Source organism: Pseudophryne corroboree, chromosome 5 (assembly GCF_028390025.1).
Source record: "Pseudophryne corroboree isolate aPseCor3 chromosome 5, aPseCor3.hap2, whole genome shotgun sequence".
In the NCBI taxonomy this organism is placed as follows: domain Eukaryota; kingdom Metazoa; phylum Chordata; class Amphibia; order Anura; family Myobatrachidae; genus Pseudophryne; species Pseudophryne corroboree.
Window position 1 is genome coordinate 746821160 of NC_086448.1, and position 19002 is coordinate 746840161.

Genomic DNA, 19002 nt, shown 5'->3' on the forward strand with positions numbered 1-19002 from the left:
AGATTCTAAAAATCGACTGCCACCTCCATTCCCTCAATGCTCCCACAGATTCTGCCGCAAAACATAAAGCTTAATATGTAACAGGAGCCCAAGACTCGTGAGAAGACCCTCCATGGCAGCCATATCACATGGCACACATAAGAGGAACACACTTGACAACTGGGTCTGCATGAGGAGCTTTCAGACAAAATGTCACCCATCCAAGCGTGAAGTGCATTAACGATGCCATTCTCCACCCCAGCACACGCTCAGAGCACAATGAGGAACACTGCAAGCACCGTAACGCAATACGCACAAAAACATGAAACAGTGGGAAAAGTTGGACACTCCCTTCCAATGAAAAGTTAGCACAACCCCAATGGTGTTTCATCAGAATGCATTGCTCGGTCCTCCAATCACACACCCCTAACTCCAGTGCCTCCATTACAGGGAAAAGTTTAAGAAGACGCAAATTCCACATCCAAGCCCTCACTCACCCAATCTCCAGACCCAGGCACCGCACGCAGTCTCGCATAGAAAAAAAAATGGGGGCCAAAGCTGAAGATCCGTCAATGTCCGCAATAAACTGGAGAGCCAGATGTGTAACTGGCTGGAAAACCCAGATTTGTATCCTCCTAACTGTTAAAAAAAAAAAAAGGATATCCCAAAAGAATGTCCCTAGGTGGCCAAATGAAATTAATCGACCACTGCACTTCCGCCATTACCCTGTGAGTCCTCCTACCAAACACCATACGAATGGGAAGTACCTGACAGTCAAAATTAAAACAAGCCCAGTAACCGAAACCCGACGTCAAACAAAAAACACCATCACTCAACCAGGCAACATTATACATGTCACGGCTGCTGGTGGTGTGTCCCGGGGTAATCCCTGTCCGGCCACTTGTGTGTGCTCAGAGGGCTCAGATGCTACAGCAGCGTGCTGCCCACACGGCCGCCGGAGTGTTCTCGGGAGCAGCTGGGGCAGTGGAGCGTGGTGCGCACGACTGTGGTGGGGTATCCAAAGTGACGCTATTCCCACCGGGCCGGCAACATAAGCAGGACCATCTTGGTTGTTGTCAGCTTACCGGACCTGATCGCTCGCTGCAGTTTTTCGCAGTGCATTGATCATGTCAGAACTGCGCATGTGCTGGCGCTGCAGTGCGTTGGCGCATGGCTGACACCCAACGCCTGTCGTTGCCTAGCGATTGCCTCTGCCTGATTGACAGGCAGAGGTGGCCGCCGACGGGAGGGGGTGGCACGGCTGCGGTTGGCCGCCGTTTTGTGGGCGTGGTCCAGCCAATGTAGGCATAGCTGGACCGTGCAGGGGGCGGGCCGCAGCAGCTGCGTAACATCACACGCAGCTGCTGCGAGCTGGGCAGCGATGAGTAGCTCCCGGCCAGTGCGCAAAAGCTGCGCTGGCCGGGAGCAACTCCTGAAGTACAAAAGCATTGCTGCTGTGCAATGCTTTTGTACAGTACTTCAGCGATGGGGCAGGGACTGACATGCGGGGCGGGTTAGCCCTGTGCTGGGCATCCCCCCGCATGTCTGTGTTCCTAATCGTAGCTGTGCTAAATTTAGCACAGCTACGATCAACTTGGAATGACCCCCAATGTCCAATTCCGCTCAGCCTTTGGGTCACTTGACCCATTCAGCCAATCTTGGAAGTACATGGGTATAAAACTTCTTGCCTCTCAGTGTGCAGGTTGCCAGTTCCATATGTCACACAGCTCAGTGTGCAGCCTTGTAGCTGCGCTCCTCAGTGTTCACAGATTATACCTTAGAACCTGCAATCCTTAGTACCTCTCCAGTCCGGTTCCAGTTCAGTATCACTAGTGTATTCATTCCGATTCCAGTCCGGTCCAGTACCAGTTCTGTACTACCAGTGTCTTTATTCCGGTTCCAGTTCGGTCCAATACCAGTTCTGTACTACCAGTGTATTCATTCCGGTTCCAGTCCGGTCCAGTACCAGTTCTGTACTACCAGTGTCTTTATTCCGGTTCCAGTCCGGTCCAGTACCAGTTCTGTACTACCAGTGTCTTCATTTCGGTTCCAGTCTGGTCCAGTACCAGTTCTGTACTACCAGTGTCTTCATTCCGGTTCCAGCCTGGTCAGCACTCCAGTTCCATTCAATCCAATATTGCCAAGTGTTATTATTCCAGTTCTAGCCCAGTCAACGCACCAATTCTGTTCTCCGTTTGTCAGTTCTACATCTGCTATCCAACTTCAAGCCAAAACCATAGTTGTCTCCAGACCTCTTCTACAGTTCAGTCAGAATCAATAGTCCTAGCCCAGGAGAGCCAGTCAGGGTCCGCTACCTGCCTACCGGGTGCAGTGAAACCCAAATCCCCTTGCGGAGTTCCCTGGAAAAGACCACCAATGGGGTAAGATTCCGCGCCCCTACTCTAGCCAACAACCTGGTACTAGTTCTGATAATTCTCTAAACTCTCCTCTGCACTCAAGTCATCCTCATATTCTATAAATAGGAATTACAGATTTAGCCGCATTCTAGGATGCAGTATTCGATCTTCTGTGACACTAACACACGGCTGAGTGACCCATGAAGTCACACAAGCCAACCACCGCATCTACTATGAAGGGACCAGGAAATCTCAGATGGAGATCCTGGCCCCATCCCTCCCCAACAACAACGGCAGCGATACAAATCCATTTTGGGAAAAGGAGGCTGCACATGCACAGTATGGGTCCAAGGTTCCAGACATCCGTACTCTCCAGGGGTAGATAATACACTGTACGTTGCTGTAGATCTTCATCTTCCTGCCATACTCAGGAGATCCGCCACAGGACCGGCCTCGGGATGCACTCTCTCCGGCACACAGGACAGCTGGGGTTTGTGTCCATCCACTGGTAGATGCAGCTGGTGTGATATTTGTGGCTGCAGGGCAGGACAGTCACCCGTTCTCCATTTTGAAACTCCATCAAGCAGATCACACATGCCTGTGTGGCTTCATCCTCTGTGGTATGGTGAGATGGGAATCCGCTGATCTCTACCTCCATGACGGGGAGATTCTGCTCGTTGATCTCGATCACTGTTGCTGGAAGATTATTCCCGCTGATCTCTACCTCCATGGGCGGGAAATCCTGTCCGCTGATCACCATCATCATGGGTGGGAGATTCCGCATTCTGATCTCTACCAGGAAAGCCGGGAGATTCTGCGTACTGAGCTCCACCACCATGGCCGGGAGATCCTGCCCATTCTCTGCTGGTTGATGAAAGGTGAGATGAAGATGACCGGGGAGCTGATCTGGGCTTGGTCTCTCTGCAGCGTTGGGAGCAGGAAGGGGAGAACGGCTTCTCTCTCTGTTCTCCCTCTGAGGTCTCTTATCCGATGGTTGGTGACGAGTTCTTCTTTCTCCTCTCCGCTCGGACCGCAGCCTCTCCTCAAAGACGGTCTCCGAAGCATCATCTGAAAAGATATAACATATATTACCCATAATAATTAACTATAGATAACATCAACAAATCAATTGTCAATCAACAAGTTGTGTTATAGCTATAACATTTTGGTATAACATTGCTAGTAGTGTTACATTGTAAGTGGCTCTGTCAGAATAACAGGGTTGTTTCATTTATTACACTTATTTATTTAAAAGATTTTATTTGATTGATTTTGAAGAAAAAACAGCAATAGGTACACAGGCCCTACCTGGGGGAACCCTGGCTTACATCATACAGTGACTTGTTGAACATGTGTTGTGTGAATCCGGAGACACCATGTTATTTTGTGGCGACCTGGCTTTTGCCCCACCACATTCCACCCAACCTGGGCCCCGTGCAATCCTCACTATCTGCTCACACTCCTTATTCCACCCCAAAACTATCCAACCAGCTCATGCTTCTAATCCCTCCAACCTGACCCACATATCTCTCCGGGGTTGGGATGCTGGCGGTCATGTGACCAACACTGGAATCCTAATACCACACAGCTCGCACCGGTATGCTGACCGCCGATATCCTGAAGGTAAGTATTGGGGTGCATGTAAGGGTTAGAAATCAGGGGTGGGGCTTAGTGTAAGGCACTAGGGGGTGACTTAGCCCTAGCAGCAACCCCTGCTATCTTAGCCCTAGCCGCCACCCCAGGCGTGCTCATTGTCGGGATGCCAGTGTTGGTCATGTGACCGCTGAAATCCCACTGTCCAATATATTGTATCACACCATCTCCCCTTCCCTTCCTCCCCTTTCCCGGTGCAGTTTGGAACACAACATCTGGCAGTAACTAATCGCACCCGTCCATGTAGGGCTGCCATCAGACATTGTGGGGCACGGTTCTGACAATATAGGCAGGTCCCCCTCTTTCCCCTCCGCTACCTTATCTCTACACAAAAACATTTCAGTCAAATCTTTATCTGCTCCGACCTATATAACCAGTGTCAAACTGGGGCATGAAGGGCCCACCGGGGGAAAGCAGTTGTAATGGCCCATAGTTAGGGGTGTGGCCAGCCTACAAAGGGGGTGTGGCCAGCCTCCACAGAGTCTTGAAATACACAATAGTTTAGGGCAGTGTAATGCAGCATATCTACCATGTATAATACAAGTGCACAGTCTGGAACCTGATCCCTAGAGGTAGGAGTGGGCCCTCAGGCAGTGGGGCCTACCGGTGGTTTCCTTGGTACCTCTGTGGGCCAGTCTGACCCTGTATATAACAACTCCATTCCCACCATAGATGACTGGCTGACATAAGCAGACTTCATCTACTGTAGGTGACCCATATGTGAAGGAGACTACAAATCCCAGCAGCACCTGTACCTTTAGCTTGGACACTATCTTTAATGAAAACACTTATAAAAGCAAAACTATAGCTGGCCTTATTGCTGGAGAATATATATGTGTAATCTATAGGTAGTAAGCAAGCGATCCTTAGTTTCCACTGTATTGTTATTGGCAGACATGAGAAGAGCAGTCTCTGTATTCCACTATAGTACATGTAGTTCATCAGGAGCCTCTAGTTCTTTATGGGAATAGAGAAAGACAATATATGGGTATGAAGGACGGCTTGACGTATAAGAACAATTCTCATCTATACTCATAAAGAACTAGAGGTTCCTGATGAACAATATGTACTGTATATTTATTACACACACACATATATATATATATATATATATATATATATATATTCCCCAGCACAAAGGGCAGCTATATATTTGCTTTATATTAGATTTAACAGCAGACCTAGCAGCAGGAAGAAGAGTTTGTATAAGCGCATGGTGTCGTCTCATTTACATAATAATGCAAACACCATGTAAACCTGATTTCAAGCAGGTTGATCAGCACTATATGGCCTATGTCAGCCAGGGATTCACGCCAAGCTGCTCGAATGTGATTGGTTCTGGCCTCTAGTTTGTGTTGCCTGACGTGTGGGAATATTCAGAACCACAGTGTATACCTGACATGTATAGAAAGACAGATTTGGGTATTTGTAATGTAATTCTCAGAGACAGAGGTGAAACAATCCTTTAGTAACTGGCAATACAGACGCCTCAGATGCAGCATTGTTGTATTGTCTTCTTATTACTCAGTGGTCACTTATCTGCTACAGATGCTATTCAGGCCTACAGCAAAGCATCAGAACGTGGCCCCTGTACGGCACTAGCATGTGGCCCGCCCCCTGTACAGCACTAGAACGTGGCCCCTGTACAGCATTGCTGTGGTATTGCTCATGGAGAATACTTCATATCACCCTGGCGGATAAAAACATTTTGCTGAACACATATAGGGGGGAATTCATGTTTGCACGCATTCGCTGATGTTCATGAAACGGTGTGATTATCAGCAGATTGCGCATGTGCAGCGATCAGACTGTGCACGCACCAAGGGACCTTTGTAATCGCGCTCAAAGTGTGGACTTAATCGCAGAGTGATTGACAGGAAGGGACTGTTTGGGGGTAACGGGGACTGGCGGCAAATCGCAGGAGTATCATGGGCAATTTTGCGGCATGTATCTGCGTTCTGCTGCACACAGAGAAACATGGGGCCAGCGTTGGTATTATGGCGGCCAGTCTGCGTAGCCATAGGGCTCCCCTTACAGTCAGAGTTCCGTGTTCTTGTGTATAGGCTATGAATGTGTACGCAGTTGTGAATAGTTTGAGATCGTGCCTTTATGTGTCTCTTGTTATTTCAGGGTGGCAGCGTCACTTGGTAACATAAGCAGCTCCGTAGCCTAAAGCATGTGCGCACAAACATGAATCACCCCCATAGTGCTGAAACTCTCAGGACATCTTCTTTTTACAATTGCGTAACACCTGAAGACAAGTATCATGGTGGGAAACTCACACTAAAGATCACTGTGACATCACTATAAAACAGATGTGTAACCTGCAGACTACAATCCCGAGGACACAGTGTGACAATGACATGTACAGTAGCTCCTCTCAGAACACACATTGTGGGAAATGGTAAAAGCAGCGCATTGCAAAGTCCCAAACACAGTCATATTGTGCATTATTGTAACGGGTCCTCAAAGTAAGAGATGAAGCAATACCTGTATGACACGTCTGGGCGTTATTTACACACTGGACCCATGCTTAGGACAGAACAGTAAGAGTAAGACGGGTGTATGTAGCTTCATATACATGTAGAGTAAACCATTAATAACTAAGACCACAAGTAATATAAATTGGTGATGCTGTACATCTAAGATTGTCACATTACAGCACAATGACAGATAATAAACACTGTAAATCATTTTATTTGTCAGAGTAAATTAAATCTGAAGATTCCCCAATCTGCGCCCATACAGTACAGATATATGTCAGTGATCTGCAGATCATTCTCAGCAAATACAGATCTGCTGACTCTGGACAGGCTCATCATTATACTAGAAGCGGTCTGCAAATCTGCTGATTGTTACCATAAACCCCACATGTGATGTGATCCCCGCACATTGTAGATTTAGGGGGTAATTCAGAGTTGATCGCAGCAGCAAATTTGTTAGCAGTTGGGCAAAACAATGGCCCTCATTCCGAGTTGTTCGCTCGCTAGCTGCTTTTAGCAGCATTGCACACGCTAGGCTGCCGCCCTCTGGGAGTGTATCTTAGCATAGCAGAATTGCGAACGAAAGATTAGCAGAATTGCTAATAAATAATTATTTGCAGTTTCTGAGTAGCTCCAGACCTACTCACAGATTGCGATCAGCTCAGTCCGTTTAGTTCCTGGTTTGACGTCACAAACACGCCCTGCGTTCGGCCAGTCACTCCCCCGTTTCTCCAGCCACTCCTGCGTTCTTCCCTGACACGCCTGCGTTTTTTTGCAAACGCCGGGAAAACGCTGAGTTGCCGCCCAGAAACGCCCCTTTCCTGTCAATCATTTACCAAACAGCAGTGCGACTGAAAAGCGCCGCAGAAGCCACAGCAAAACTGCTAAGTTTTGTGTTAAATAACTAAGCGCATGCGCCCTGCGTGCCTTGCGCATGCGCAATTTGCAACTAATCGCAGCATAGTGAAAATCGGCAACGCGCGAACAACTAGGAATGACCCCCATTGTGCACTGCAGGTGTGGCAGTTATAACATGTGCAGAGAGAGTTAGATTTGGGTGGGTTATTTTGTTTCTGTGCAGGGTAAATACTGGCTGCTTTATTTTTACACTGCAATTTAGATTTCAGTTTGAACACACCCCACCCAAATCTAACTCTCTCTGCACATGTTACACCTGCCCCACCTGCAGTGCACATGGTTTTGCCCATTAGCTAACAAATTTGCTGCTGTGATCAACTCTGAATCAGGCTTGCCTACCCTCCCACATTCAGCGGGAGGCTCCCGATTTTTAAAGGAGCCTCCCGCTGCCCCGCAAACCTTGCCAACCCTCCCGGATTCTAGCGTTACCTCCATGAAAACACTGGGGGCGGGTCCTGCACAGGAGACGTCGCAGCCGCTCTGCTGGGCGGTAGAGCCTAGTAGTCTGAGCGGAGGCAGTGTCTGGGGAATACCCAGCGGTGCAGCCCATACAGTGAAGCACAATGAGCCGGCAGGCAGGGCTCTGCTTCACTGTGGCTGGCCCCGCCCACAACACTCTGAGTGCACAGCATGTAACGGCCCAGCCTCCCTCTTCCTGATCCTAGATGGATGTGGCTGCCCTGACCTGCCTTCCCACACTGTCCCGGGGCAACAAAGCTACAGTAAGTGTGTGTGTGTGTACTGGGGTTAATATAGGGGAGGGGGGCTTTGCATTAAGTACTTTAATGTGGTGATGTGGGTCAAATGAGGGGGGGGGGTTGTGTATAATCAATATGTGTGTGTATAATATAATATGGTGCAGTGTGTACTAGGTATAATATGAGGGGAAGAGTGGTAGTGTATAATACAATATATATTGTGTGTACTGGATATATTATGGGGGAGGGGGGCTTGTGTTATGTAATATGGTGCTGGGTGCACTGGGTATAATATGAGAGGGGGTTGTGTATAAAACAATATATATGGTGCTATGTGTACTGTGTCTGTTATGGGGGAGGGGGCTGTATGTGGTAGTGTGCACTGGGTGTGTGTGTGTACTGGTGCTATGTGTACTGAGTGTATTATGGGCTAGGGAGGTGGGCTGTATATTATGGAATATGTGTGTGTATGTATATATATATATATATATTCAGTAAACAGATACAGGTGCACTGGTAAATCCAGTCCACAGGACACCAGTCCGGGCTCAAGCATGTATGCTTAAAATCCGCAGCAAATCTCTCCTTAAATAACTCCGAACTCCAAGTGTAAAATCTTTCTAAAAACAAGGATGAAGAGATATTGCGCTCATAGGGGGTCATTCCGAGTTGATCACTCGCTAGCAGGTTTTAGCCGTGCAAACACATTGTTGTCGCCCACTGGGGAGTGTATTTTCGCTTTGCAGAAGTGCGCACGCTTGTGCAGCAGAGCGCCTGCAAAATCATTTTGTGCAAAACAAGACCAGCCCTGTACTTACTCTTCGTGTGCGTTGATTGATTGAGAGACAGCTTTTGACGTCACACACCCGCCCAGCCACACCTGCGTTTTTCCTGACACGCCTGCGTTTTTCTACGCACTCCCTGAAAACGGTCAGTTGCCACCCAGAAACGCCCACTTCATGTCAATCTTCTTGCGTTCGGCTGTGCGACGGGAATCTTCGTTAGACTCTGTGCAAACCCACGATGCTCATTGTACCCGTACGACGCGCCTGCGCATTGCAGTGCATACGCATGCGCAGAAATGCTGATTTTTAGCCTGATCACTGCGCTGCAAACAACGGCAGCTAGCGATCAACTCGGAATGAACCCCATAGTGCAGATCAATTTTTATTAACATGCTGCATACCGCCGTCCGCTACCCGGGACCATACACCGCACCGCCGGCTGTGGATAACGTGTTGGGGCGTTGCCTGCCATACGCTCTATTCTCAATTTGAATTGTTCATTCCGAAAGGTCCCGTGGCACAGTGTCCTGACGGGTCACGGCTGTTATTCACAGCCGGCGGTGCGGTGTATGGTCCCGGGTAGCGGACGGCAGTATGCAGCATTAGCCTTGTGGAGTACATTCTACCATGTAGTAACCAGCCCACAGTGTGAGTGATCAGGGTACAAGTCTTACCATCATTGTCTGACCTGTCCTGTCATATTGTTTTACTTAATAAAAATTGATTTGCACTATGAGCGCAATCTCTCTTCATCCTTGTTTTTAGAAATCTCCTATATAATAGCCCAGATCTGTGACTTTGTGACTCATTTGCTAACGCTGGGCGGAGTCACAACACTGGGCGGAGTTAGTCAAATGAGTCACAGATCTGGGCAAATCTATAGGAGACTAGGAGCAGTAGCAGATAGTAAGGGCATGTCACAGGCAGGGGTGCATACCTCCCAGCTTTCTTCAGGCAGAAGGAGGGACACACGTGCGGTGAAAGGGGGGCGTGGTCAACAAAAGGGGGCGTGGCTTCACGGGAAGGCCCCCGTTTTCGTCAGTGAGGGGGCATGCCCAGCGCTCTGTGAGCTGCTGGCATGCCCCCAGGGGAGGATTATGAGTCCGGGAGGCCCAGGGCACTTGAGACAGGGGGGCCCTATCTCATTGCTGTGCCTGCTGTGGGTTTGGGGGCGTGGCCTAATCGCGGGCCACGTGACCACGCCCCCTTATGCAAATTCCGGGATTTTTTTTTTTTATGGGATTTTGGCCCCTCAGCTAGGGGTAAATCCAGAGGGGGTGGTCGCTCCCCCTTACACACCCGCACAGGCAAAAGAAAGCAGGGAGGCAGCACACCACAGACCTGCCAACACGCAGCAGCGTGTGCTGACTGTAGCACAATGCTGCTGCTGTTGCTGGCAGGACCGGGGAGCTTCAGAGCTGGGACAGAGCTACTCCAACCAGGGGGCCCCCTAAAACTGTGGGGCCCACGGTACGTACCCCCTGCCCCCCCCCCCCCTTAATCCGGCTCTGCTGCCGGAACCCCCCCTTAATCCGTACCCCTGATGCCCCCTCTCCCTCTGTCTCCCCTAAATAGACGCTGTGCGCATGGCACAGCGTCTATTCACCGCTGCTCTGCTAAGCAGAACAGCGAGTTCAGGAGCTTCCCAACTGCCCCCCCCCCCCACCGGGGGACACTGCGGCCCACGGGTGGGACAGCGGGACAGACCCCAAAAAATGGGACTGTCCCGCGAAAATCGGGACAGTTGGGAGGTATGGGGCTGTGTGAGGGAGTATGCCGTACAGACAGACGGCCACCGGCTCACTGTGTGCTTGACCCCCCACATCAGCATACTCAGCAGGGTCTCTCTGGCGCGGAGGAGCGTCACTTTCTGGCACACTCCACGCTTCTTAGCTGCAGTTTTGTGGGGCACCTGCCGCTGTGCAGGTTCCGTACTGCCTCTGTTATCTCCAGCCCCGGCAACCCCACCGCTAGCTGCAGCGCTGCCGCCCGCAGTGAGGTGCGCCCAGCTCCTTCACACACTTTAGCCGGCGGGTAGCGCTGCCAGGCCCGGCGACAGGGGGGGTCAAAGGGGACACCCGTACCGGGCCCCAACAGTCATAGGGGCCCCGAGCATCAGGGACACAAAATAATGCCTGTTCCGCCTGCCAAATAGCTGAGATTTTGGGAGGTGCTTGGCAGCGGAGAAAGCGGGATGTGGGATGCTGGCGCCGCAGACAAATAAGAGAGGACGCCGTGACCGCCGGAGGGAGCACCAGCAGCTGGTTGTTAGTTAGAGTGGCAGCCATGAGTGACATGGAGGGGAATCACTTCAAGTTAGTTATCCGGAGTGCTCCATGTGTGTTTCTCTTGAGCTCCTCACCCCCCTGCACGAGTTGGCGGGAGGGCTGCTGTGCCCGATGGGGGTAATGTATGCGGTAACCGGCATATTGACTGCTCCGTGCTGAGTTTCTGGAGGAGGCAGCAGCTGCATTTTGTAATATGTGTAGGGTTGCTGTGTATGTGTTATATGTATTAGAGGGCTCTGTATGTGTTATATGAATTAGAGGACTGTGTATGTGTGCAAGCTTACCGGGAGTGTAATGTACAGTATATAAGGGCTCTGTGTGTAATATGCGTAGGGCTGCTCTGTATGTGTAATATGTATAGGGGGTTATGTGTGTTAGCTCCCCAGGTGTGTAATAATATTTATAGGTGAGCTGTTTGCGCGTGATCTCCCAGGGTGTGTAATATGTGTAGGGAAACTACTGCTTCCTGATAAGTTTATGTGGACATGGAAGATTGCTGCAGAGTACTGTATATGTCCCACTGACTACTACATGTACATGCTTGATGTCACACAGACTGTGCTGTCAGTCTATATATATATATATACATATCTATCTATCTATCTATCTATCTATCTATCTATCTATCTATCTATCTATCTATCTATCTATCTATCTATCTATATCTATATATATAGTATGTATATATTGAATGTGATGTCTGTATGTATATATATATATATATATATATATATTTATTGTATGTGATGTCTGGAGGAGGGGTTGAGGAGGGTGGGCAGAGGTAGGTTGAGGGGGGGGGGGGGGGGCAGAGATATTGGTGTACCGGGCCCCATGATTTCTGTTGCCGGCCCTGAGCGCTGCAGAAGTCCGCGCTGCTTGCAGGCTCCGACCGCCTCCTCCCTCCAGCCACAGCGTCTCCTGGGAGCTAACCAGTCACTCCCAGTCTCCCCTTACCACAGTGCCCGGCAGCCGCGAGGTCCGCGCCACGTGCATGCTATGACCCTCTCCTCCCTCCAGCCGCAGCATCTCCTGGGGGCTAACCAGTCACTCCCAGTCTCCCCTCACCACAGTGCCCGGCAGCTGCGCGAGGTCCGCGGTGTGTGACTGAGGAGGGGGGGGGGGATGCGGACAGGCAGAGGAAGCAGGACTCTAGCCTGAGAGAGTCAGCCATGCCAAGTCTCCACCAGCAGCAGATCCCAACAGGTTGGAGTGGAGCAGCAGCAGACACATCTGTCTGTCACCACTGTTTTGTCCCTAATACCAATCTCTCCCGTGCCCTGTGTTCTGTCATGTCCCTGTCACCCCTGGCCTTGCCCTGTCACCCTTATCCTGGCCCTGTCACCCTTATGCTGGCCCTGTTACCCCTATCCTGGCTCTGTCACCCCTGTGCTCGCCCTGTCAACCCTATACTGGCCCCTACCCTGTCCCTGTCACCCCTATCCTGTCCTTGTCATTTCTGTCCTGGCCCCGTCGCCCCTGTCCTTGCACCGTCACCCCTGTCCTGGCCCCGTCACCCCTGTCCTGGCCCCGTCACCCCTGTTCTGACCCCGTCACCCCTGTCCTGGCCCCGTCACCCCTGTTCTGGCCCCGTCACCCCTGTCCTGGCCCTGTTACTGCATACCCTCCAACTACCTTTTTGGCAGGTACAGTACCCGCAACGCCTCCAGACCCCTCCCCAATGCACCACACCTCCGCACCTTCCCCTCTACCACATGCGGCACTCCACCCCTCCCCCACACGCTGTGCCTCCAGACCCCCTACACCACCCACGGCTCACACTCCTCCGCCCCTCCACCACTCACAGCACCTCCAGACCCCCTCCACCATCCACCCCCCATATATGTCCCCCCCCACACCTGCTCCCCTCCACCCGCAGCATCTGCAGACACCCTCCTCCATCCGCGGTCCCCCCCCTCACCCACCCTTCCCCCACCCACGGCACCCCCGCACCCGCCCCTCCACCACCTGCAGCGCCTCCGGACCCCCTTCCCCATCTGTCGCACCACCCGTACCTGCCCCTCCTCCACCCACGGCACCTCCGGACCCCCTACCCCACCCCCGGCACCCCCACCCCTTCCCATCCCACAGCACCTCCGGAACCCTTCACCCATCCGCTAAATCCCCGCACCTGCCCCTCTCCCACCCGTGACACCCCCGCCCCTCCCCCACTTGCAGTGCCTCCGGACCCCTCCCCCATCTGTAGCCCCCATTCCTCTGCCCCTCCCCCACCCGCAGCACCTCCCGACCCTTCCCCATTTGGGCCCCCACCCCCGCTTGCGCCCCCCCTCCACCCGCAGCATCTACAGACACCCTCCCCCATCCGCAGTCCCCCCAGCACCCGCTACATTCTGTACATCGTGCCCTGCAGGTGCTGTTCACGCCATCGCAAGGGGCTGCACCTCCTTCACCATCGCACGCCCTTTCATTGTGCAATATTTAACCACTAACAAAGAAATGCAGGTAATACTTCATATAATACTAATATTGAACCCCAGAAAGGCATGCAAGGGTTAAGGGGGCGTAGCCCCTTGCGACGGTGTGAAGAGCGCCCGTAGGGCGCGATGAAGCACCTAGTATGTATATACAGGTTGAGTCTCCCTTATCCAAAATGCTTGGGACCAGAGGTATTTTGGATATGGGATTTTTCCGTATTTTGGAATAATTGCATACCATAATGAGATATCATGGTGATGGGACCTAAATATAAGCACAGGATGCATTTATGTTACATATACACCTTATACACACAGCCTGAAGGTCATTTTAGACAATATTTTTTATAACTTTGTGCATTAAACAAAGTGTGTCTACATTCACACAATTCATTTATGTTTCATATACATCTTATACACACAGCCTGAAGGTCATTTAATACAATATTTTTAATAACTTTGTGTATTAAACAAAGTTTGTGTACATTGAGCCATCAAAAAACAAAGGTTTCACTATTTCACTCTCACTCAAAAAAGTCCGTATTTCGGAATATTCCGTATTTCGGAATATTTGGATATGGGATACTCAACCTGTATATATATATATATATATATATATATATACTGTATATAATATTAATTTACCCACGGTGCACGGCCAGTGTTGAAGGTGAGTGCCTGCACCTGGTCCCACTCTCCCCTCTGTGGCCCCACTCTCCTCCTTGTGGTCTCACTCTGCTCCTTGTGTCCCCCACTCTTCCCCCTGTGGCCTCCCTCCCCACTGTGTCCCCTACTCTCCCCTCTGTGGCCTCACTCTCCCACCTAAGTCCCCTATCCTCCCCTCTGTGGTCCCACTCTCCCCACTGTGTCCCCCACTCTCCCCTCTGTGGTCCCACTCTCCCCCCTGTGTCTCCTACTCTCCCCCCTGTGTCCTCTACTCTCCCCCCTACTCTCCCCCGGTTTCCCCACTCCCCCCGTTTCCCCCACTCTTCCCCCTTGTGGCCTCACTCTTCCCCCTGTGTCCCCCACTCTGCTCCCTTTGTCCCCCACTCTCCCCCTTGTGACCCCACACTCCCCACTGTGTCCCCTACTCTTCCCCCTGTGGCCCCACTCTCCCTACTATGTCCCCTACTCTACCCTCTGTGGCCCCACTCTGCTCCCTGTGTCCCCTACTCTACCCCCTGTGTCCCCTACTCTACCCCCATGTGTCCCCTACTCTACCCCCTTTGTCTCCTACTCTCCCCACTGTGGCCCCACTCTCCCCCCTCATGTTCACACACCCCAGTTTTCCGTGGCCACGCCCCTTGCGTGCACACTATACCACCAAGAGTTGTTTTCTGCTTGCACCACTGCCTTATGGGCAATAAATACGCCCAAACGCTCTTCGGGCGGAGTGTGGCACACCCTCAACAGCGCGCCGCGCAAAGCATTCTGGTACCACCTGAAATCTCCCTGAAACAAGCTTTCAAAAGTAGGCAAGTATGCTCTGAATTAGGCCCTTTACAAACTCATAAAACACCAAATTGTCCCAGTTCATTGCTGATGTATGGGGGCCACATCTCCAAATTCCGTCCGCACGCCACACAGGGTAAGGTGACATGGGGTAGATTAATCAGTGCTTACAGAGAGATAAAGTACCAGCCAATCGGCTGCGGTCTACCAGTTTGTGTTTGATAAATGACAGGAGCTGATTGGCTGCTACTTTATCTTTGTCAATTTTATCTCTCTCCAATTCTTAGTACATAGACCCCTTTGGGGCCCATCTATCATGAGTTTTTGCGTTTTAAACCCATTGCATATGATAATGGTGCTCCAGCCAATCAGCTCCCAACTGTCATTTTTCAAACACATGACAGGAGCTGATTGGCTGGAGCACCATTTATCATATACAATGGGTTTTAAATACCTAAAACTCATTGATAAAGGGGCCCCTTTATCTCTCTCGAAGTCTTAGTACATAGACCTTTCATATCTCTCCCCAAGCTTTCATGAATCCCCCCCAGAGTATAAGGCAGGACATATAAGTGATGTGCTGCTCACTTCAACTGCCACCCGCATGCCACACAGGGTGAGAGGACATAGGGGAGATTTATCACAGCGTGTAGAAAGGTAAAGTGGGGGAGAGATAAAGTACCCGCCAGTCAGCTCCTGTCATTTTTAATGACAGTTAGAAGCTGATCGTTTGGTACTTCATCTCTCTCCAAGCTCTGATAAATCTCCCACTTACAGTAGATTGGAATCACTCCCCCAAATATCTCACTTACCAGGATCTCCATGACGGCTCCTCCACCTCCTCTGGTCCTCGAGGAGCCGCCTCAATTCTCTCCGGCTCATCTCCGATGTCAAAAATAAAAACAAAAATTATTTAAAAAAGTATAGAAAAGCACAGATTTTATGGTGCTCCGAACAGTAGGATACTGCAGGTAATACGCTGGAAGTAATGCACTAGTTGCCGAAACAGACTAGCTCGCCCTTCCAGAGGCCAGACTCTAGCATCAGCCACAAAAGCTTCAACTGAAGAAATGCCACTGATGCTACTGTGCGCTGGGGAGTTATAGGATGGCAAAATGGCCGCCCTGCCCTCAGGCTGCCATATTTCTTGCTGGCATGGGAAGTTACTATCTGTATTCCCATGATTTGTGCCAACTAATGCTGCTGACTAGTTTACACAGTATTACTACTAATATTACAATAAATCCCGCCCACTACCCCATAAGCACCTCCCCCTGCGAGGCTGCATATTGGGGCTGTTTGTGTGCAATAGTGACAGTTGGCTGGTATGTCTCATGGTAAAGTCTCATCTCTGTCCCATTGCTATCACAGCTCTATCCCAAATCATCACTCATCAGTCTGCAACATACTAATCCATAGGCTCCAATTAATACTGTAGTCATTTGCTTATTATTTCATTTTTCTGAAATTTGCTCCTTAAGGTAATTGATGTTATAATGTGCACTAATGAGGAAAATCGGGTCGTGCGTCAGATTAATGGCAAGAAGAAAATAATTTTTATAACATTGAAAATGACAATTGTGGGAACAATGAGATTGTGTAACAGAGTGGTTTTGGCATTTTCATGTATTTTTTTAAGTTTTTCATTTTATGTTTTTGTCTCTGGTGTTTGGTGGGAGAGACTTCATGAAGTCTGCAGGTGTTTGTGCTGCTGAGTTTTGCACGTCTGCTTTTTATTAGAGTTGTGCACCGGAAATTTTTCGGGTTTTGTGTTTTGGTTTTGGATTCGGTTCCGCGGCCGTGTTTTGGATTCGGACGCGTTTGGCAAAACCTCCCTGTCGGATTCGGGTGTGTTTTGATTCGGGTGTTTTTTTACAAAAACCCCTCAAAAACAGCTTAAATCATAGAATTTGAGGGTAATTTTGATCCTATAGTATTTGATCCTATGTTATTTCAAATTGTAAAGCGCAACGGAATTTGCTGCGCTATATAAGTAACTGTTAATAAATAATAATAATAATAATAAATAATAGTATTATTAACCTCAAAAACCATAATTTCCACTCATTTCCAGTCTATTCTGAACACCTCACACCTCAAAATATTATTTTTAGTCCTAAAATTTGCACCGAGGTCACTGGATGACTAAGCTTAGCGACCCAAGTGGGCGGCACAAACACCTGGCCCATCTAGGAGTGGCACTGCAGTGTCAGACAGGATGGTACTTACAAAAATAGTCCCCAAACAGCACATGATGCAAAGAAAAGAGAAAAAGAGGTGCACTGTGGTCGCTGGATGGCTAAGCTAAGTGACACAAACACCTCAATATCACAGGAATTATTCATTCTTATCAATGGTATTATTGGTCCAAATCACTGGAAGAAAATTACAAAATCACAGGAATTATTCGTTCTAATCAATGGTATTATTGGTTCAAATCACTGGAAGAAAATGACAATCACTGGAATTAAATGGCAGTAATGTTGGGAATTATATCAAATGGCAGTACCACTGGACATATATGGAAGTGTCAGACAGGATGGCACTTAAAAAATAGTCCCCAAACAGCACATGATGCAAAGAAAAGAGAAAAAGAGGTGCACTGTGGTCGCTGGACGGCTAAGCTAAGCGACACAAACACCTCAATATCACAGGAATTATTTGTTCTAATCAATGGTATTATTGGTCCAAATCACTGGAAGAAAATGACAAAATCACTGGAATTATTTGGCAAGATCACTGTAATTAATAATTAGAAATCACTGATATTAATTGGTAAAATCTCGCTATCGCCTGCCTAGTGAAGTGTAATCTAAATGGGATTTTGTACCGGGGACACAATAACTTCATCAATTGTCTAAATCCCAATGCACTAATGGCGAAAACGAGCGCACGTCTAACAGCACACTGATTAATTATATTGAGAACTGATTATACTGATAACCAGGGCCGGTGCTAGAGTGTTTGGCGCCCTCCTGCAAATAATAAATTTGCGCCCTCCCATCCATAAAAAAGGGATAGCGCGCACTGCAAAAAGGGGTGTGCTCACAAAAGGAAGGGCGTGACCACAATGGTACCCACAATTCAAATTACGCAACACAGTATTACAATCTTATGCACATTAACCCAAACGTAGTGTCCCTGATTCATATTATGCCACATAATAGTGCCCCTTATTCACATTTAAAATCAATGACAGGGCCAGTTCTAGATCTCGAAGAGCTCAAGGCAATAGTTTCCTCTGGCCATGCTCAGAACAGGGACAGTGCGCGCCGAAGGCGCGTGCCAAAAATATAGGGCTACAGAATAGTACCAGTTCACATAACCCCACACAGTAGTGTCCGTTAGTCACATTACACCACACAGCAGTGTCCGTTAGTCACGTTACACCGCACAGTAGTGTCCGTTAGTCACATTATCCTGTACAGTAGTGTCCGTCATTCACACTACACCGCACAGCAGTGTCCGTTAGTCACATTACACCGCACAGAAGTGTCCGTTAGTCACATTACACCGCACAGTAGTACCCTTATACACCTTACGCCATACAGGAGAGCCGCTATTACACGTTACGCCAGAGTAGAGCCCATTATACACATTATGCCAGGTACAGCCCATTATACACATTATGAAGGTCATTGAGACCCCGCTGCAATAGCGGCCCTCACCGCAGTTTGCCAGTGGCAGCAAACTGCATGCGCAGTGGGATGAGGCCACACACATTGCGGTCGCTTCCCCAATGGATGCAACCACAATGTGATTGATAGGCGACAGCGTAGTGGAGTTAAGGTGTTGCGGGGGTGACGCCGGTAAAAAAGGGGGCAGGCCAGGACGTCACACACAGCCGCTCCCATAAAAAATGGCTGCTGACCAAGCTGCACTGCCAGGGGTCAACCTTAGATCAGATGTGTCCTCAATCAAATTGCGGATGCATCGGGAGGCGGCGCCACACATGCT

At 49.6% G+C, this 19002-nt stretch overlaps 1 protein-coding gene across 1 annotated transcript; it reads right to left on the reverse strand.

Moving 5' to 3' along the window:
• Positions 1-1439: 1439 nt before the first annotated feature.
• On the reverse strand, positions 1440-16256 carry LOC134929411 (RING finger protein 44-like). The gene is made up of 2 exons (XM_063925053.1): positions 15858-16256; positions 1440-3404 (listed from the first exon to the last, which is right to left on the reverse strand). Exons 1-2 carry the CDS (start codon positions 15925-15927, stop codon positions 2764-2766), a joined length of 711 nt encoding a protein of 236 aa, XP_063781123.1. The 5' UTR covers positions 15928-16256; the 3' UTR covers positions 1440-2763.
• Between the last annotated feature and the right edge of the window lie 2746 nt (positions 16257-19002).

Coding starts and splice junctions, on each gene's coding strand:
- LOC134929411 (XM_063925053.1), bottom strand. CDS start 15,927: ATGAGCCGGAGAGAATTGAGGCGGCTCCTCGAGGACCAGAGGAGGTGG. Junction 3,405..15,857: donor GAGCCGTCATGGAGATCCTG/GTAAGTGAGATA, acceptor ATATCTTTTCAG/ATGATGCTTCGGAGACCGTC.